Source organism: Fundulus heteroclitus, unplaced genomic scaffold (assembly GCF_011125445.2).
Source record: "Fundulus heteroclitus isolate FHET01 unplaced genomic scaffold, MU-UCD_Fhet_4.1 scaffold_50, whole genome shotgun sequence".
Classification (NCBI taxonomy): Eukaryota; Metazoa; Chordata; class Actinopteri; order Cyprinodontiformes; family Fundulidae; genus Fundulus; species Fundulus heteroclitus.
In genome coordinates this window covers 15,148-36,685 of record NW_023396923.1, presented here as the reverse complement: position 1 = coordinate 36,685, position 21,538 = coordinate 15,148, and the positions used below count along the sequence as shown (strand labels likewise).

At 39.7% G+C, this 21,538-nt stretch overlaps 1 protein-coding gene across 3 annotated transcripts in view; it reads right to left on the bottom strand.

Annotated features, from left to right (window-relative positions):
• Positions 1-21,205, bottom strand: part of scaf11 (SR-related CTD-associated factor 11) — a 40,573-nt gene extending 19,368 nt beyond the window's left edge. For all 3 annotated transcript variants that reach the window (XM_012851622.3, XM_012851624.3, XM_021310085.2), the window contains exons 1-7: positions 21,013-21,205; positions 11,801-11,847; positions 11,276-11,421; positions 11,049-11,126; positions 703-782; positions 536-615; positions 413-450 (exon numbers count right to left, since the gene is read on the bottom strand). In XM_012851622.3, coding sequence (XP_012707076.2) covers positions 413-450; positions 536-615; positions 703-782; positions 11,049-11,126; positions 11,276-11,421; positions 11,801-11,819 — 441 coding nt within the window. In that variant the 5' untranslated portion in view covers positions 11,820-11,847; positions 21,013-21,205. The remainder of the gene's footprint in view (positions 1-412; positions 451-535; positions 616-702; positions 783-11,048; positions 11,127-11,275; positions 11,422-11,800; positions 11,848-21,012) is intronic.
• Positions 21,206-21,538: the final 333 nt, after the last annotated feature.

The window sequence follows — 21,538 nt, the reverse complement described above, 5'->3', positions numbered from 1 at the left end:
ACGTTTTAATGTGGTTTCCACACTGCATCCAGTGATACTGGATACAGTTTTATGCAGCCTTGATAGCAATCTTTAATACAATGAACTTTGCACAGTGCTGTATACCCAGTTATGAAATATTATATTTATATAGCACTTTTTTTAATCATACTGACCACACTCTATATCCACATTTACCCAATCTCACACATTATGAACAGTTACACACTGTTGTAATAAAGTTAAATCTAAAATAGTTTTTCAGTCAACTAGCGAAAAAAGTTTCCAACTGTCCTAGGTAGTCAACTTCCCAAGTATGTTCTATTTTAACCTAATCATGAAAAAAGTTAGTTGGATTTGAAAGGGTCTTTTTGTGTTTTTGAACCCCAAAGGCAGCAATGTGTCTCCAGTAGAAATGGATGAAAAAGTGCACCTTTTTTCTGCTCAGGGAAGATGGCTCCTCGTCATTACCTAAAAAGAAGACATTGATGAGAGGTCAGCTTTTGAAAGGACGAGACATGCAGGTCAGGCATGTTTCTGGGAGGTTTAAACTTACACTTTCGCACTAGCCCTCTTGTTTTGATGTCTGATTTTCTCTTGGTTTTCTGCTGCCGTAATCTCCTATCTGGCTTGTTTCTAAAGAAAAAAAATGTAAACAAAATTTAAGTACAAAGAGAAACAATTATATTACATCAAATACGATAAGGTGTTGTAAGAACTCACTTGAGACAGACTTTGTGTTCAGGCTTTCGACAGCAGCAAATGTCAGCTTCTAGCTGAGTGTTTTGCCTCCTTACAGGAATCTAAAAAATAACACAATTTTGTTACCTTACAGATGATTTCTTTTCTCTGAGCCTGAAATTCATTCAGTACACTTTTTGAACTTTTTTATACAGTTGTGGGGGGTATTACTTATGAACTTTACTGCAGATGTGACACTGCCTAATTTCAACCTTAAATGAATGCTCATCTATAATTTGTCAACTTTCCCTTACTGGTAGTTATCTTAAATGGCACTCTCTCGTCACCATGCTCTATCTCGCTGTTCAGTCTCCTCTGCTTACCCTCTTTGCCCTTTATAACACAGAGGTTAAAGGAGGAAAATATTCTTAAGCATTGAAAATTATCCAGGAAGAAATTCTACTATAGATGAGGTTCACTTTAGATCTTAACACCGTTGTCTCTTTGATCATCTTCTCCAGGGGTCATCACAGCTGTATCCGTTGCCATCATTTCTCTCCATCCTCTCTTCTTTCCCTGACCTCTCCCTTTTCACACAATAATTGTTAAAATATATGTGATTTATAATGGGTATTTATCAGATAAAATACAACTAGGAAGGGGCTGTTGCCATGGCTGCCCCCTCAGTCCCACATTGTTTGTGCTTTTTATTGAGCCTCTAGCGCAGGCCATCAGAGAACACAATAACATTATGGGTGTAGCCATTAAAGGCACAATGCACAAGATATGCCTCTACGCTGACGATGTGCTCGTAATGCTAACTAACCCAGAAGTCAGCCTACCTAATCTTCTTTCTTTACTCAAGACATTTACTCAGGGTATAAATCAAATCTACAGAAAACACAGGTTCTCTCATTTAACTATCAACCATCACTAAGAATTCAGAAAATGTCCAAGTTCAACTGGCACAACAAATCTATAAAATATATGGGAGTTAAAATTCCTGCAGAGTTATCCAACCTTTTCGAATGCAATTACATCCCACTGACAATAGAGATTAAGGCAGATCTACAGCTTTGGTCTTTGTTATCACTGACAAACAATTCCGCGACTGGGATAGAATAATCTCAAATTTGATCAGAGCTAAACAAATACCGAGAGAAAAATTCCAGACACTACAATTGTCAAAAGAAAGGGGGGATGGGCTTTACCACACCTAGAGGATTATTACAGTGCAGTGCAGATGAGCAGCGCGTTAGTTGGTTGATGTGACCCAACATGTGAAGCTAAATGGAAAGAGATAGACCTGTCTTACAGTGATATATCTTTACAATCCTGGCTCGGAGATCATTCCCTTATTAAAAAACAAATAGATTCTGACCTAATAGTGCAGTAATACAGTAATATGTTACTGTATTACTATTACTAATACCCTTATGGCTAACAGTACCGTTGGACATATGGCATAAAATATTAAAACAAGTAAAGATTGAAAGAAGTGGTCGAATTTTAAGATGGCCTGCTTATGATAGAGATTTTCTCCCTGCAAGAATGGATAAGAGATTTACACAGTGGTCACAAACAGGTATAACAAGTTACACGAAGATTACAAGCAATGGTGAATTGCTTTAAAGTGAAAATGTTTTAAACAACTTCAAGATAACTATAACTTGGAAAAATATTATTTCTTTAGATCAGTGGGGTCTTGTTCAGGAATGAGGGGAAGATGGAGCGGGAGATCGACAGGCGGATTGGTGCAGCGTCTGCTGTGAAGCGGGCGCTGTACCGATCTGTTGTGGTGAAGAGAGAGCTGAGCCAAAAGGCGAAGCTCTCGATTTACCGGTCGATCTACGTTCCTACCCTCATCTATGGTCACGAACTTTGGGTCGTGACCGAAAGAACGAGATCCCAGAAATAACCGGCCGAAATGAGTTTTCTCCGTAGTGTGTCTGGGCTCTCCCTTAGAGATAGGGTGAGGAGCTCAGTCATCCGGGGAGGACTCAGAGTAGAGCCGCTGCTCCTCCACGTCGAGAGGAGCCAGTTAAGGTGGCAGTCTGGGGCCAGCTCCTTCCCCAGAGGAGCTGGCCCAAATGGCTGGGGAGAGGGACGTCTGGGCCTCCCTACTGAAGCTGCTACCCTGGCGACGCGACCCCGGATAAGCGGAAGAAGATGGATGGATGGATGGATCAGTGGTATGTAGGGATGTAGCAATGAAGCCACTCCGCTCAATGGATATTAGGAGCATTACGGCACACCGTGTCACTACTTGATCTAGCAACGGAAGACCTCCCAAAAAACAATATGCAAATTATACTCATGTCTACAAATGGAGAGAAAATGTAATACAATATACCTTTGAAATATGAAGGGGCTATCATATTTGATCTCCGCCTCTCTGCCTGTTTGGACGCTTTTTTCTCTGCTCCCTGCTTGCTTGCATTTTCCTGCCTTTTACTTTTTATCTCCTTTTTATCTCTTAACCAAAACCACAGAAAGTTGGTTTTAGTTATTTTATTTATTTTATTTTACTTATATTTTGATTTTGATTTTGAAAACATGCCTACCTTCACCACAATGGACTTTGACAAGCTTTTACAGAAGATAGCTGTTATGGAACTGAAACTCTGTCGACTCGAAGTGAATTATGATGTAAACGCCGCGCATGGAAATGAAACAACCCTGCCTGTGATTCCGAACAGTGACCACCAGCCCAGCGACTCAGCGAACAAACAGTTCCCTGAGGAAAATGAGAATACCTAGACCACTCTGGGTGCAAGACCAAAGGACCAACGAACCCCACGCCTAGACAAAGAAAACTGGCCGAGACTACAGAGAGATGCCCCAAGACAAGTGAAACAACAGCGGGCTGTTCCCACAACAAATGAAAGGAGAAAACCTGCTGGAAATGTTGGAATTCCATTACTAAACAGATTCGCTCCGCTTCAAAATGTGACCCAGGAGGATCTTGACATCAATCAGAGGTACGTCAACGATTTTCGTTCTAAGACATCAGAGAAAAGATATGCCACAGGGCCGAGGACCCTGATATTATGCAATGGATCTATAAGTGAGATTAAACATTTGATGTTGATTTATAACGACAGGAACTGTGGCCTGGTGTCTGAAATATCAGACAACCTTCAGAGGATCTTGAAAGATCGCCCGACCTTGGAAAAACCCATAATACAAGCTGAAGCCCTGAAGGATATCACCCACAAAAGAAAATCAGAAGTATTGAAAGAGGATTACATTTGTCTGTTGAACTTAGTTGATGGCCTTAATGTCAAGGTGTTTCTCAGCGGGCCCGTTCATTGTGGAGGAGAGATTTTTTCCAGAATTCTGATGCTAAACAAATGGCTGGAAAAAACATGCAAACAAACAACTGTAACCTTCATAGACAACTTTAACATCTTTTGGGAGAGGAGACATCTGTTCAGCGACAATGGTTTCCATCTAAATAGGTCAGGTGCAAAACGGCTGATTTGAAACATCTTCTATTCTGTGAACCATGCACCATCAGCTTTGTTCCAAAACAAAGTACATCCAGTGCCAAAACAAATGATAAACCCAGTGCAGCCCGAACAAGCCAAGATAAACATGGCCAGAAAGATGACACAGAAAGAGGCTTCGTCAGAACTACAGGAGGATTCATCCCAGATCTCAGCAAAGGGAGGACCAAGAACCTCCATTGTCACCGGTCCAGACTGGATCCGCCTCCCCTTCTTCTCCACAAAGCCCAGAAGTTCCTTTTCTGGATTTTTCTCACATGAACAAAGTATTTAAGATTGGCCTACAGGTGACATCCTCTCCACATAGCCATTCTGCTGTGACTAAACAAGCATTTTCCAAAGGCCTCAGAGCCTCAGATCCTCCTCCTCTACGTGTCACTGAACATTCTGGTACTGAGGAACTCCAAATTACTTCGCTGTGATACAGATCGGGCCCTGGCCACACGTTTATCATACATGACAGTTTCCAGCATCAGCCTGGGCCTTTTGCTGGAGATTTTTGAATATCTGTGATGATACGTGGCAGAAATAAGAAAAACAAAAGGATAAACAGGAACAAATACTTAAAAGTCACAAACTGTCAGATGCAACCTGTCACAGAGACATCATCAACCAATAAGTCATATAAACTGGGTTTATTAAACATTAGATCTCTGTCAGGAAAATCCCTTTTAATTAATGACTTCATTATTGACAATAATCTTGATTTTATGTTTTTAACAGAAACATGGTTACATGAATCTAATGAAGCAGCTATTCTGCTGGAGTCGACTCCTCCAAACTACAATTTTCTTTGTGAGAGCAGACAGCAAAGGAAAGGTGGAGGAGTGGCAACATTGTTTAATGATTCACTAAAGTGTAAAAAGGTGTTTTTGGGAAAATTTTACTCTTTTGAACATTTGGCTCTCCAGGTAAAGAGTCTGGTACAAACTATGTTTCTGAATGTTTACAGGCCTCCTAAGTCCACATCAAACTTTTTTAATGATTTTAGTGACCTCCTGTCTGTGATATGTGTTGATTATGACTGTTTAATTATTGTGGGAGACTTCAACTTTCACGTTGACAACCATGAAGACAGAAGTGCAAAAGAACTGTGTGACTTTGGTTTAACTCAGCATGTTAAACAGCCAACACACAAACAGGGACATATTTTAGACCTGATCATCACTAAAGGTCTAAAGATTTCTAAGGACAATGTAACTGATGTTGCCCTATCTGATCACTTTTCTGTTACCTTTGAAAGCATAATTTCCAGTGACTCATTTAGCCAAAGGGGCATCGTAAGAAAACGCACCTTTAAGGACAATGCCACAGAAACCTTTATTCAAGCTTACTCTGCTACCTCAACCTTGGGCTGCAACTCAGTAGATGAGCTAGTAGATAACTTTCATTTTAAAGTCTCAGGCATTATTGACTGCATTGCTTCAGTTAAAGTGAAAGTTGTTTCCGGGAAGAAAAAATCTCCTTGGAGAAATGCTCCAGCAGTTAGAAGTGAAAAAGCTGAACGCAGGTGGAGAAAGACTAAACTCCAGGTTCACTATGACATCTATAAAGAGAGACTTTACAGATATAACTTACATTTGAAAAATCCAAGAGAATCTTTCTTCTCTGAGATCATTAATAATGCTCGTGTCTTATTTGCTACAGTCGACAGGTTAACAAACCCTCCTGTGTCCGTGACTTCCGAACTCCACTCCACCAGGGCCTGCAATGAATTTGCTAACTTCTTAACTGAGAAAATCCTAAAAATTAGAGGATTACTTTGTACTACCATATCAACACCAGAACCAATGCTATATTCAGCTGGAACTTATCCTGACAAAATGTCCCATTTCAGCCAAATAAACCACAAAAGCTTAGAGCAGATCATTCAGCAGCTAAGTTCCTCCTCCTGCTGCCTTGATGTTCTCCCCACAGTTTTCCTTAAGAAAGTTTTACCTGTCATAGCGGCTGATTTGACTCAGATAATAAACACGTCCCTTCTGTCAGGTGTTTTCCCCCAGTCCCTAAAAACAGCAAATATCAAACCACTGCTGAAAAAGAACAATTTAGACAAACTTCTACTCCAGAACTACAGGCCCATCTCAAACCTCCCTTTTATCAGTAAGATTATTGAAAAAGCTGAGTTTCAACAATTAAACACCTTCTTAACAACGATCAGCCGCTTTGACGTTTTCCAGTGTGGCTTCCGTGCTCACCACAGTACAGAGACCGCCCTTATCAAGGTGTTTAATGACATCCATATAAATACTGACTGTGGAACAACCACTTGTATTATCGGACCTCAGTGCAGCATTTGATACTGTCGATCACTCCATTCTGTTAGAACGCCTGGAGAACTGGGTCGGCCTCTCTGGTACAGCTCTCAACTGGTTTAAATCCTACTTAAAGAACAGGGAATTTTTTGTATCAGTAGGTAACTTTACATCAGAGATGACAAAAATGACATGTGGGGTTCCACAAGGGTCCATTCTAGGTCCCCTCCTTTTCAATATCTACATGTTCCCTCTAGCTCAGATAATAAAAAATAACATCAGCTACCATAACTATGCAGACGACACACAGCTCTACATCACCATGTCACCAGGTGACTATGAACCAGTTCAGCCACTGAGTAAATGCCTAGAAGAAATCAATGCATGGATGTGCCAAAATTTTCTCCAATTGAACAAAAACAAAACTGAAGTAATAATATTTGGACCAATAGAGGAGAGATCAAAAGTTAGCACACAGCTTCAGTTGCTTCAGCTAGGAACCACTGATCAGGTCCGAAAACTGGGAGTAGTGATGGACTCAGACCTGAACCTTCAAAAGCATCTAAAGACAATTACAAGGTTGGCTTTCTATCATCTGAAGAACATTTCCAGGATTAAAGGACTGATGTCTCAGCATGATCTGGAAAAGCTAATCCATGCCTTTATATTTAGTTGAATTGATTACTGCAACGGTGTTTTCACAGGTCTGCCTAAAGGTCTGCCTTTTTTTGATTATGGATATAATAATGTATTCAGATAATTTTTAATGCCAAGTCAGCAAAGACTTTTTTTGAAAACCGCAGACTTTATAAGACTTTACAATGCTGCACTATAACACCATGTGAGTGGCGGCACAAACTTTCATGGCATCGGCTAGTAAAAGGTACAGCAGCGAACATTTTATGCACAGAGCCGTTCATGATGTTCAAGCCATCTTGAGGTGCACGGAGCAGAAGGACGACGCCATGGAGAGACAGATTCAACAGGCTTTTCTGTGGACGCGCAGTTCCAAGGAATCTGACACACTGAGCAGTACAGGCCAGAAAGCGACGAAGAGGCTGCAGGAGTTCCGGAGATGAGGCCGAAAGGTAACAAAAAAGGGAGGTATCTGCTTTTATATAAGATGCTTTTGTTTTTCAACCATACCTTTAAATGAGTGATGGGGTGGAACGTAAAGTTACAATAAAGACATGTCGTTGCTGCTGTATATTTAAGTTAAACTATTTTCACTATTTTCCACAGTGGCGATTTAATCTATACTTATCTATTCCACCTTTTCAATTTATTCCATTTGATTTGAAGATGGCATGTTAGGACTTTGCAGTTTGCATCCCTAAAATTCGCCTTTTTTTTATCTGGCAAGAAGCAAAACAAAAATGTTGGACTTGTGTAGATTGGAAGGAGGACTGACTGCGTCAACACCTACATCTACAGAGGGGCCCTTCTCTATTAGGAGGCTTTTCCCCTCTCCTACCAATGGAACACCAGGACCAACTAGTGGTTCCTCTGGATAACGGATAGGCTTTTTTCATTTTTTTTTTTTCATTTTGTTTCTTAAAGTTCTAGTCTTCACTGTGTTGTCATGGTCAGATTGTTTACAACCTTCTTCCAGTCATAATGCAAACTGATACCGTAAGATTGACCTTACTAAATGTGAACGGTTTTTATAATCCAATAAAAAGGGATAAGGTTCTTACGAAGTTCAAGAAAGAAAAAAGCTGAGATAAGCTTCCTGCAGGAAACCCATTTATCTGAAATGGAGCACAAAAAATTAAGAAATAGGGGCTTTAGAAATATATTCTATAGTTAATTTAAAGGAGGAAGTAAAAGGGGGGTAGCAATCCTACTTTCTAATCATGTCAAATTTGAATGTTCAAAAGATGCATTCTGATAAGGGGAAACCTGGAAGACCAAATGATCACATTGTTTAATATTTATGCACCACCACAATCTGATAAATCTTTCTATAAATCAGTTTGATAATATTGCTCTGGAAAAAAAAAAAAGAATACTCGTCTGTGGTGGCGACTGGAACATGGTCCTCAATCATTATTTAGACTCCAGTAGTACAAAAAAGTACATAAATGTAATAATAGCAGAATTGGGAGTAATGGATGATTGGAGAGAATGTCACCCACTTGAGAGGGATTATACTTTCTACTCGGCTCCACATTCAGTTCACACAAGGATAGATTATTTTTTCATGAACATAGAACACCGGTTTAGGTACAGGGTATAAAAATAAATTAATCAAATAAACACTTACCATAAAGAAAATGACAACGAAAGACAGACCCCACACTGGTGTGGGATGCTATGAAGGCAGGTAAATTGATCTCTTGTTCTTGTTATATGAGGCGTATAACAACAACATTTGTCATCATCAGTTAAACAGATAAAAGGCCTGGCATTTGTGTTTGGAGGATTTTGCTGTGAACACAGCATGCAGTTAAAGGAGCTCTCCTTGCAGGTAAGACAATTAAGTTGCGAATACAGCAAAAAAAAAAAAAAAAAAGCATCTAAATCCTTGTCATTTTATTTAAGGTGTGTCCTGGAGCGACAGACTGCTTACCGAGGGAAGCTGTTGTCAGATGGTCAATCCACTGAACTTTCTGAATAAATCCAAAGAAAACATTTGACCACCGCTACTTTCATTTATGCATCTGTGGTCAGTTTGAGATGTTCTTACAAAAGTTAAAATGAACACCGATAAACCTCAGACTGGCAGATCTCCGCTTTGCAAAGACCCGCCCTACTCTCTTTCTGATTGGCGAATGTCCCGGCTCTGCCGGGTTTCATTGGTTGAGAGCAGCTTCAGTTTAAAACCTTGAATAACAAGTCTAGACGGGACTTTTTGCGCTCATTTTCCAAGTGACGGAAATCCGTTGCAGCGACAGAGAACTTTAACCCCTGGCATAAAGGCCCACAGACAAACAGCAAGTGAAATCCACTGCAAAAAAAGGCCTGGCATAGCATGAGAAAGGAGGAAACCCACCATCTGGTGACGTCCATGAGCTCAAGAGTTCCAGCTGTCATTGCCAGAAAAGCATTTTCAACCAGTTGTTAGAGATTAACATTTTAATTTCAGGTCTTTCATTTCGTCAATTAATTTTGAGTCCCTGAAGTGAAGGGATTGTGTTAAAAATGCTTTAGTTAGTCATACTTTGATGCAATGTGTTTTGTTCACCCCACTGAATTAAAGCTGAAAGTCTTCACTCCAACTGCATTCGTGTTGTTTCATCTAAAACTCATTGTGGAATTGTACAGAACCAGAAATAGAACCAAGCTGACTCCGGTCAAACACTCATGGACCTGACTGTACAACTGATTAGCCACACTGGTTGGTACCATTCAGGCTGTCACAGCCAGGCCTGATAACTGCCTGACCTGAAGAAATATCTTTAACAGAACCCATCTGACAACACGAAGTAGGCTAGAATAGGGCTAGGCGATATGAACTAAAAATAATATCTCAATATTTTTAGGCTGAATACTTATCTCAATATGTTTTTCTTTTCATAAAGTAATTATAAAAAGGCATCTTTGAATCAAAGCTTTATCCCAAATGTTCCACAGACAATTTTTTTAAGCAAACAACTGTGGGTACCGTTAAGGATTTATCGATACTACTACTCTTAACAATACTCCTTATCGAGTCGGTATTTTATCAATACCATTATCGATACTTAGATTTTCTTTTTTGAAATAGAGCAAAAAAAACATAAATAACTTAAATATAAATAACAAATAACTATATAAACAAAAGGCTAAAACTCTATCTTGAATAAAAAGTATGTGGTAGGAGTAAGGAATATAAACATTGACAAGACAGAAATTGATTAAAACACTCTAAATTTGCTAAAAACGTAAAAAATTATCTCTAAAAATTATTTCAAGTATTAAATATTTTACCTGAATCCAAACTACATTTACAATCTTTTATATTATCAATTTTAATCAAAAGATAGAGTGCATGAGCTGAATAAATGAGAGGATGTGTGAGTCGGTTACAGGAAAGGAATGCATTTAAGTGCAGGAGAAATAAAAGATTGTCATTACCCATTAAATATTATGTTTATAACATGTTTACATCCTGCTTTGTAATCTAGAGGAAGCTTTGCTCATGTGGGACTCATTTTCAATGGGACACAGACGAGTCAGTCTCGTCAACTGTCTGATGTGGCCCCAGGATGGTTTGATACCTAATAATTATAAGGCAAGGTAGATCCCAACATAAACAATATAGTCTCACTTATCTCTTTTTGAAAAATCTTGATATTTGTAAAATCCAGATCAAAACAAAGTCAAGCCATTCTGAAAAGGAAAATGCACCAAAACCCTCTATCCAATGATGTAAAAGATAAATTGCCACCTACCTCAAACTCTATAAGGCAGGTGTTCCTGCCAGGTTTAAGGGGGCAATTACTTTTTTACACAAGACCAAATTGGTTTGCATAGCTACTTTCCCCTCTAGAAACATTAAAAGAGTCATCTCTCACTGGATTTTCTCAGGTCCAGGTAAACAGAGACTAACCTTTAGTTTTAGAACAAAACCAAGCACATTACAAAGTTATCATAAAGTATTGTTGTTACATGCAAAGCAGACTACAAAAAGCAGATGTACCTGCACCAGGCCGACGTCGCCATCCCATCTGTAAACATTAGAGAATGGTCTTCGGTCCACAGGGCAGGAGGGAGACATCTGCAATGTTAATGCAAAAAAACAACTTTAATATGCAGTACTGATTCATAAGCATAATAAAGTCCAAGCTTTTTCCATACAGAGAAATAACTAAACATGCAATTTTTCACAGGATGGTGAAGCTTGGAAAACTAGAGGAATAACATCACCTGTGCCCATGTGAGGAGGCATCTCAGGCAGAAAACATGGCAGCAGCTGTCTGGCATGGCCAGCTCTGCTCCGGCGACGGCCCCCAGGCACACTGGACACTTCTCTGGCTCCTCGCCGTCGGACCCATCAGACGGGCCCTGGCCGCCTGCAACAAACAAGCAAACAGATTTCTGCATCACTTCACATGTGTGTGTACCAGAACACTTATCGGGTAATTTGGGAGAGACCAAGACAATCATTGCTGGAAGCAAAGTCTTTGATTTGGTGCCTTTATTCTTCGAACGGTGGAACTGAATTGATGAAAGTGTGACTAGGTAAAGAGTGTGATGTTCATGAACATGGTGTGGTGATTAGGTTCATGAGTGAACACAGGCTGAGAATGTAACCAGTCTTTGATTGTTACAGGAAACGCGTTCAGACTGAATCATTCACTTAGAACAGTAGATTATAGAAACACTCTGGGCCCTAATAACACCAGACTTCAACACATTATATAGATTAAAGAAGTAAAAATAACATCTCACCACTCCCAGCTCCAGTCATGTCCGGCCCCGCGTGGTCCTGACCACAACTGCAACAGAAACATGAACACATTCAAATGCATCAGACTGCTGTTTATTTTCCACCAGAGGTTCAGTTGGACCATCGGGACGCGACCTCCAGCACTCTACATGGTTACCGCCCAGATTAACCAACTGATCAGGGTATTTCACTGCATCATACTCTGAAATATGTAAAGTGTGCTTTACATCCAGTCAATTTCTCACTGGAGCAGATCAATAATCCTGTCAAGAAAGGATCAGCGTGCTTACTCACTATGCTTCAAATAGGTCAGATAATGGCATGAAAGCATGCTACGGTTTGAACAAAAGTTAGGGTTTTAACGCCTTTGAACAAGACCCTCATAACGATTCTGTGATTTTAAAGTGCTTTTGATTAAAGACCACAGAACAAACCGGACTGACCAGTTTCCTCCAGCTGCACGCAGCATAGGTAGCAGAGCACTGCTGGTTAGCTGGATGAAAAAGCGAAACATGACAACTCATCGTCCAGAATTCAGAGAAGTTTGAAATGTTTCCAGTTGCAAAAGGCAAATGGAGTCATATGAGCGTTGAGGTGATGAGCCAAACAGCTCCGTGTCTGCAAAGCAGCAGAGTGCAGGCTAGCTGCCCCGGCAGCTTCTTTTGCTGGTGTTACTCTATAAAACGAAAATCACAAAAACGCTAGAATATTCAGCTCCAGCTGGCATGTTCTACAGCAGGGATTCCCAAGTGTGGTGCGCCCCCCTGGGGGTGCGCGAGCTGCCACTAGGGGGTCTGCGAGGCGAAAACTCTAATGGCGTCTGACTGTGGGTCCCCCCCCCCCCCCACACACACAATAAAGATGTGTAAATAAGCATTTCTTTTGTAAAGCTTAAAAACTGTAAATTTAATCAATAAATAAAAATGTATTGTAATGATCCTTATTAGACTTTATTGCTAAATGCTGTTGCACACTTACTGCTCCTTTAAATCAGATTCCTCCTCTCCCCAGATCCGGGGAGAGGAGTCGTGAATCGGGGGACCTGCGGAGTGAAAGCTGTCCCGTTCTGTTCGTCCTAAAATAAAGTGTTAGAAGCAAAACCTTGGTCTGGTGCTTGGGTGTCATAAAGGAATCTTACATTATTAACAGGAAAATTGATTTATTTAGAAGAAATCTTCTATGCTTCATTTTAAGATGAAAAATCCGCATTGTGCTGTATATGCGCATATGGCTTGTGGTCTCTGCTTCATTCATTCTCGCAAATATGCTCACCAGGCTGAAAGCAGGGAAACAGGTGAGACATCTAAGGTGAAAGTTAGTCATTAAAGAGGAGAGGAAGAGAGTGAGTGAGAAATTGGAGGCAACAGAGGAGAGAATCCCAACGGATCCGGGAGAAGAAAACAAGCCAGAATCAGAAAATGTCTTTCTCTTTCCTGACTTTACATCGTTTACGTCTTTACGTCAACAGAGAAAACATTTAATTCGGGCCGGAAGTTTTATTTACGAGATTAAATTGAGTGACTCGGTCTGTCTATGGATCGCGCAGCGCCTACAGACAGCGCTACTGCTCATGGTGCCGCGACTTTGAACCAGTGACAAACACTAACGCGGTATGTCACTGCGCTGCAGCTGCTGGGGGGGATTAGTATAGACAAGATTTCTTGATTATGCTCACGCACAGATCTAAAATACTTCTCATTGCGATTCAGACAGGTGCAGACTGCACAGTGCAGTTCATTTTAAAGAGGCAGTTTTAGCACATTTTCAGACAGAAACGGGCTGTGGGGAGCAGAGGTGTGTTGCTGTGGGCGTGTTTACCTGCTGAAGGTAACCGTGTGAAACAATCAGAAAAATCTGATTAATAACATCTTTATGGAGTGCTAGAGTTATTGTTACTCTGTGCTGCTTCACCAGTTCTCTCGCTCGCTCACTTCGTGTTTGTATTTTGCGGCGTAAATTGTGCATCTGACTCAGATTTAGAAGATTTGTTACGACGTTTGAGTTGTAACTGCAACCGTTTCTTTTTTTTTTTGATATATTTAGATAGATAGATAGATAGATAGATAGATAGATAGATAGATAGATAGATAGATAGATAGATAGATAGATAGATAGATAGATAGATAGATAGATAGATAGATAGATGTAGAGCAAAGTGTTCTAGAGCAAAGTAGGGGTCATAAGACCGTTTGATGCCGACGTGCTAAAAAGATTTTCTGTATTTGTGAAACAAGTACCAAAGTACAAACTTTACAAGATGCTCAACATTACTCCCTTTAATGCAGGAGAAAGGCTGCACTTTTTGGAAAACGTTCTTATAAAATGCTACTTTATTCTCGTAATTTTATTTTCAAAGTACTCCAAAGTCCTTATTTTTATCATTCCCCCCCCAAAAACAGGGGAAGAAAACTGCCAAAAGGGGGTCACCAGTCGGTGGTACTGTTATCCAGGGGTCGCAGGCTGAGTTTGGGAACTCCTGTTCTAGATGTATTCCTGCTCCAACTCAACTGAATTATGTCAGCATCTCATCAACGGATACTAGTGTGTTTGACCCGGAAAATACCTAAGACATACAAGAATATCGGCTCTGGAGTAATCTGTTGATTATTGTAATAAATCGACAGATTACTCCAGCAGCAGCAGAAACTAATGGAGGGGTGAAAGCAGTGAAATCGTTTTCTCCATTTTTTGTTTAGAAATTCTGTGCAAATATCCAGATATTGTGGTAATTTTGACTCTGGGTTATTATACGGTAGCAGGTTCTTCTACCTGCTCATGCAGCGCCGAATGCCTTGCTTTAAGGAGAATGCACCGCCAAATCAAGCAGCAGATAATCACTTCAACAGTGGCCTAACAACCAACCACGTCGTCTCAATCGTACACAATAGTTTTGGTGTGCGGGCTGGAGTTCATTTATTTTGCATTGTGTTTGTTGTTTTTGTTTTGAATGATTAAATCTGAAGAAATATGATTCTGAAAGAAATGACTTTTAGGCTAAATTCTAACAAGTAAAGTTTTAGAGCAGACATGCTGATTTTGTTATTAATCTTTGTCTAGGACAGGGATTCCCACAGTGTGGTGCGACAGATGAAAAATGTAATGGCGCTCTGATAATTACAGTGTTCTTTTACCCACACAAGACGTGGAAATAAACATTTCCTTTGTAAAAATTTTAAGCAAAAACTGTAAATTTAATTAAGAAATAAAAATGTATTCACACGAAAAATGTATTTATTTAGAAGTCTTCTACTACGCTTCATTATAAGATGAAATACAGAAGAAGTTATCTTCTATCTACAAGCACCGATGCGCATGTCATGGCCACACCGCTGCTGCCAATGAGGGCAGCTGAGTAGCCACTGGCAGGAAGTTTGGGAAACGTGTTGATTTGTCACAAGATATGTAGGAGATTGGTGCAGTCAACTATGAAGGATAAAACATCCGAGGACAGTCCTCACAGCTCACGTACGCCCAGTACACCCATCAGACCTGGCAGCAGAAACAAGTTAAAGAGGGCCTTCCGATGTTTTCGGGGGGAGGGGGTGCACACTTTTTCAGCAAACACTTTATCTGCTTCAGGCTGAACTCTCTGTGACCCCTCTCACAGCTGCTCAAAAAGAAATCTCAATAAAATACCAAACATCTACTACATGTTGCCAATTCAGCTTCTTTTGAACACGTTGCCTATCTTGGGCGGGTTTGTTAAGATTTAGGCTGCTTTTCACAACATTTAGCGATTTCTTTTTCCTTTCTTTTTTAAGAAAGAACTAATATGAAAATGATATCAAAACAGTTGTCATTGTGTGGCAGAAAAGTAAAAACTTTTACATTTTAAAAACAGACATCTTGCACTAATCTTATCAGTTCATTTACTTTGAAATGTGTGAAATCTGTGGATATAATCGGTTCTTAATAGTCTCTGGGTGTCACTAGGAAGTGGTCAATGTCAATTTTAAATGCCTCAATTGGGTTGAGATCTATTGATCAACCTTAAAATGTTTCAAGGAGAGAGAAATTTTACATTAAGATAGATTTGCTGTGACATCATCCAGAGAAGACGGCTCACCCGCTATTACCATCTAATGTAGAACAGATTACTAGATCAATGTGTGCTTCTGTGCTTTTTTGTCTCTCTTGTTGTGTCTCTGCTCTGTCTTCTGTAACCCCCAGTCGATCGAGGCAGATGACCGTTCATACTGAGCCTGGTTCTGCTGAAGGTTTTTCCTTCCCGTTAATGGGGAGTTTTTCTTCCCACTGTCGCTTCATGCTTGCTCAGTATGAGGGATTGCAGCAAAGCCATGGACAATGCAGACGACTCTCCCTGTGGCTCTATGCCTCTCCAGGAGGGAATGCTGCTTGTCGGGACTTTGATGCAATCTACTGGTTTCCTTATATAGGAAATCTTTTGACCAATCTGTATAATCTGATTTAATTTGGACTTTGTAGAGTGCCTTGAGATGACATGTTCATGAATTGGCACTATATAAATAAAATTTAATTGAAAAAATTTAATTGAATTTACAACTCATGCTGGGAAACTGTTGGTAAACCACTCGCAGAATACTGGGAGACAGCAGCTGTAAAAACAAGCGCTTTGCCTGCCAGGACTCATATCTGCAACTATGTGGGAGGGAGCCTTTATGGCGGGCATATACTGTACGATTTTTTCAATTGTTGTACTCAGATACAACTCAAACTGTACGACGAAACCGCAAGGTTTAAAAGTTCACAGCTCACAATATCAGATCTGTAAGGCCCGATGCTCTGATGCGATCTGACTGCTCACACTGTACGTCCAAAAAGCACACGGCAGACTTTGCACCGCAGAGAGATGGCGCTTGTTGGGCTCGTCTATCCGGAAGCCAAACATAAACAGTAGAAGAAAAAGCCAGGACGTGTCAATGCTCACTATTAAATATGAGGCTCACTAGAACGGAACGTGCTGCCTTGGCAATTCTACGAGTTGTTAGGTCTGGACAATAATTCAATAACAATATATATCAGCCGATAGACATATCGATGATAGAAAAAAAAAAAGGGTAAATAAAAAGTTCAATAGAACAGTTTTCCTTTGTTTCGCATTGCAGCCATGCAGGTTAATATTACAGTCATTACATCCTAAAAACCAATCACAAACGTAGACCCAGGAACACTCAGTCACCAAGCTCCGCCCCCTTCAAAAGAGAGCACACTACTTTTCAGTTTTTAAATACTGAAGAATCCGCCCAAAAAAGGCAAAAAAATAAATAAAATCACGCAGTGTATGCCTAGCTTTAGTTGGCTGCACTTGTTTGGTCAAGAAAGTGATCAGCTCTTTGCTAGCGCGCTGAGTCCCCTGCAGTCCTGTTTGTTTTCTAGATCCGGGCTTTAACTGTGTACTTTAAATTATGTGATTCTGTCCGTGTTTTCTGCATCGCAGAATTTATGGGCCTCAGCAAGTAGCTACTTTATCGATCCCTGATTGGAGTAAATCAAGTAAATGAATAACTTAGTGTCTTGTCTTCCTCTTTACAATATTTTGACATAGGGCTGGACAATATAGAAAAAAAAGCTTATCGATAAAAAAAATAAAAAAATATTGATCGATATCGATAATTATTGAAAATATTTAAAACCATATTCTATGTGCAGCTCTTCCTGGACATTTTATGATATTGCTAAATGATTTAATTTTAATAAAGAACACAAACACAGAATTCCAATTAAATCTTTATTTAACCAACTTTTTTAACCATAACAGAATTTTTTTAAAGAAAAATAACTTACCAAACCTGAGTTATGTTATTAAATACTGACTAAGAATAAACTAAAGTGACCAGTAAAATGACCAAAATAAATATACCAATACCATTTTATCACAAAGAAGGGAGCCCAGTTTAGCTGCTATACCTGCTTTGTTTTGGAAGAACTTCCAGGAGATTCCTACGAAGACGCGGAGCGGCGTCAGGGCTGACACAGCTCGCGCTGCTGCGGGTGTGAGCAGCTTACGTGATGAAACAAGTTGGTTGCGTTACCAGACTTTGTTTTTACCGGTTCCTTGCAAGTTTTACAAATCACTGGTTTATTTCTGTCAGACTGGCGAACTAGTAAAACCCTGTTTTGGGACCGTTTCCTCCGTCGCTCCTTGCTGCGACATATTCACGTACTCTGTGTTGTGGTTTGAGAGGGCGGCGCTTTGTGACGACGTGCCTGAGTCCGCGATTACGATTGGTCGAGAGGAAGTAGTGACTGTAGCATCAACTAATATGATAGGCTGAAAGGAAGGAAGGAAAACTATCTATCGGACTTTTATCGACCCGTTTTTTTCCTATCGCACCGCACGTCTATCGATCGATATATATTGTTATTGAATTATCGTCCAACCCTATTTTGACAATATATTTTCACAAAAATAGTCAGCATTGCATGCTATTCTCTTCATGGAACCCCAGTGAGAGCATTTGTAAAATAAAATCCTGATTTTCCACAAAATAAATCTTAAAGAATTGTAAATTTGAATGAAACATTTAAATCGATTTATCGCCCAATTAAGGATGCTCTTTTACGGAGCGCTAAGAGCTGCTGCTGCTGCTGTGATGATGTGTAGTGAGAGGCAGGAGAGTGACATGAAAGACGGAGAAAATGCGACATGAGCGTTCAGACTGCGGACGCTTCAAAAAATATCCGATACGTATCCAAATTAGTATCACATATGGAAGTGGCACAAATCATGATTTTTTTTTTTCTGGGGGGGGGGGTTTTGAAAAGATCAGAATTGGGACTAACACCATGAACACGACGACCTTTGGCCGCATGGGTGCAAAAAGATCGGCTTTTGGTCGCATTCCCTGCAGTGTCAACGTAGCCTTAGATCGTTGTGAGTGAAAGGTGTTGTACTGATTTTAACCACTAAGTGTCAGTATTACTTATCACTCCTTTAAAGAAAATTCCATGCAAAATTCAAAATTCCACAACACAGAAAATGCACACAGCCAGTGCAGAATAGATCTGCAAGAACCAGATCTGTTTTTATGCTGTAGGAAAAAAACGTTTTCCAATTAACTGCACGGCTGAATCCACGGCACATCCTTCCACACAGGACAGGGACACCGTGTGTTGTCTAGTCCACTGGTTGGCCGTTTATTAACACTTTTTACTTATGTTTTCCTAAATGGGAGCGGGATTGCCTTGATATACGTTTCACCTCAATTAAGACAATAGGAAAATGATGTCAAACTGTAAATTGTTATTTTTTTCTGAAATATTAGAAAAAAATTATAGAAAAAATATTTTTATTATTAGAAAAAATAATTATTTTTTCTAATAAAAAAGAACCCTAACCCTAAAAATATGTTTTTTTATTACAAACATTTTTATTATGTTTGTAATAAAAAACATTTATTACAAATTGTGTTTGATCACTTTTCTGAGTTGAGGCAAACTTACTACAGAGCCACTGTTTGTTTTAAGGTAACTGCTTAAAACAAACAAAAAGAAAACCATACTAACAATCAAGCATGGGGGTGGTAATGTGATGGTTTTGGGAGCAGTTTTGCTGCTTCAAGACTAGGATCATTTAACATAAGCGATGGATGGATGAATTCTATTGCCTTTCAGAAAATCCTGAAGGAGAATCTCCGGCCACAAGTTCATAACCTTTACTTCATATAAACATGCAGGTCTAATCAAAGTCCAAGCTTAAATCGGACTGCGGTCCTGTGGCATGAAAAACATAATTATTCATCCTCAAAGGCCTTTGAAGAGAGGGTCCTCCACGACAGTGACCCATTGCTCCCACCAGGAGTAGCACAGCAGCTCTTGGGTTTAGGGGATGATTACTCTTTCACAAAGGATCAGACTGGGTTGGATAGCTTTTTTTTCCCTCAACAAATAACATGATCATTCAAAAGTCAGATTTTGCAGTTACTCTGGTATTTCTTTGTCTAATATTAAAATTAATTTAATGATTTCAAACATTCTAGAAATCAAAGCACTATGTTGCTTAAGATCTTCAAAATAAGGTCCATCAGCGAAGGAAAACTAAAATATGTGATATTTCTCATCAGTTTCATTATTTATTTATTCTTATTATTTTTATTATTATTATTATTATTATTAATAATACAGAAAAAAAACGAGGTTAATAAATCGCTGACGTTGTCATTTTGCAGTTGCGGAAGATTTCCAATTTCTCAATCATGTTGACATGGGCAGGTTGCAGTGGATCCCTTAGTGTGGTAAATTATCTGATTTGGGGTTTTCGTGGATGTAAACGTGGAGTTGGATCAAAATTTGAAGCATGAAATGAAACCGCTCAATCAAACTGAATGTGAAACAAGACGAAGGTTTAATTCTGTAACTCACTTCCTGCTGAAACCCAAAAACCAATGCAGGTAACAACCTGCTTAGACTCTATGGAGTCAGGTCTCTGCCGCTTTGCTGCGTTCAGTCTTTCCTATGAAGAAAATCAAACTTAACCAAGTTTGAATCATGGTAAACAAGCCAATCTGTAGCCTCTGTATGGCCAACAGAGCGAGCAAAACCCCTTTGTCTTGCATATTGCGTTTCTGGGTATTGAAGCAGAAACTTTCCAAATAGTTGAATACATAAAAATCTATCTGAGTGAAACATTCAAATGTCACCGAGACTAGCGAGTCAGTCTGATGCTCTGGCCTAAAGACATTTCTAACCACTCAGCAGAGATCATGTCAACACGCAGCACCACTGCTGAGCTTTGTTTTTCCAACTGTCAACCCAACTTTGTTAATCAGGGTCCATTTACATCAATCGATTTCAAATATTCATCCGAATCTAATTGTATTAAACGGGATCTTATATATGGAGAGAGAAATGAGAGAAACCATCGTTATTTATATTTTAAAAAGCTGTTTTGGCGAGCAAGGCCTCCAGACTGGCGACAGTGAATTAGCACCAACTTGTGCCGACGCGACGGTAACAACATGATTGTTATTGGACAGCAGGGCAATTGTAGCTAGCTACAACCAGAGCCTTCTGACAGCTACCTCCCTGTTATTAGTGCTCCAAACAGAGCGTCTAGATACGGTTTATGATTAGTCACAACGACTGCAATGAAGGTCAGAACCCAGCTAGCTAGCTAGCTAGCTAGGCGAATTTAGCTCAAAGCTAGCGGCTTTGAATAACACCACCTGCTTACGTCGCCTGTAGCTTCCAAGCAGCTAGCTCCGGTTAGCTAATGTAAATTAGCGTTACTCACCTTTGAACGGAGTTGAGGCTAAATTCTGCTCAATCAAGTGCTTTTAGCTTCTAAGGCCTTGCGCTGTTGTCCGGCCGAATTAATATAATTGAGAAGTAGTCTGTGCTAAAAACGAAGCATAGATTTCAGAAAGTCTCTGCCACATGTCTTGCAGTCTAGCTGCAAAGTTGCACCTCTGGCACCCCCTGTTGGAAGCGCGGAACATTACACCGCAATGTCAATATATTCAATTAGGTTTCGTTTACGCACCACAGGAATCCAAGCTGTTTTAGTATTTTAAATACATAAAGAACTAGAAAAAGCTGTTCCTGCGAAACAGCATTGATTGATTGAGGAAAAGATGCATACGATCTTTGAAGAAGAGGAAAAAAAAAAACTAGCTGAATTGAAATAAAATAACCAATTTTAACATGAAAAACAGCTGAAGGATTAGAAGAATGTTATGAAAAAAACTGAACTAGTTGAAAGTTAGTATTAGTAGTACTAGTTGTATCAGTAGTAGTGGTAAATGGACTGAACTTATATA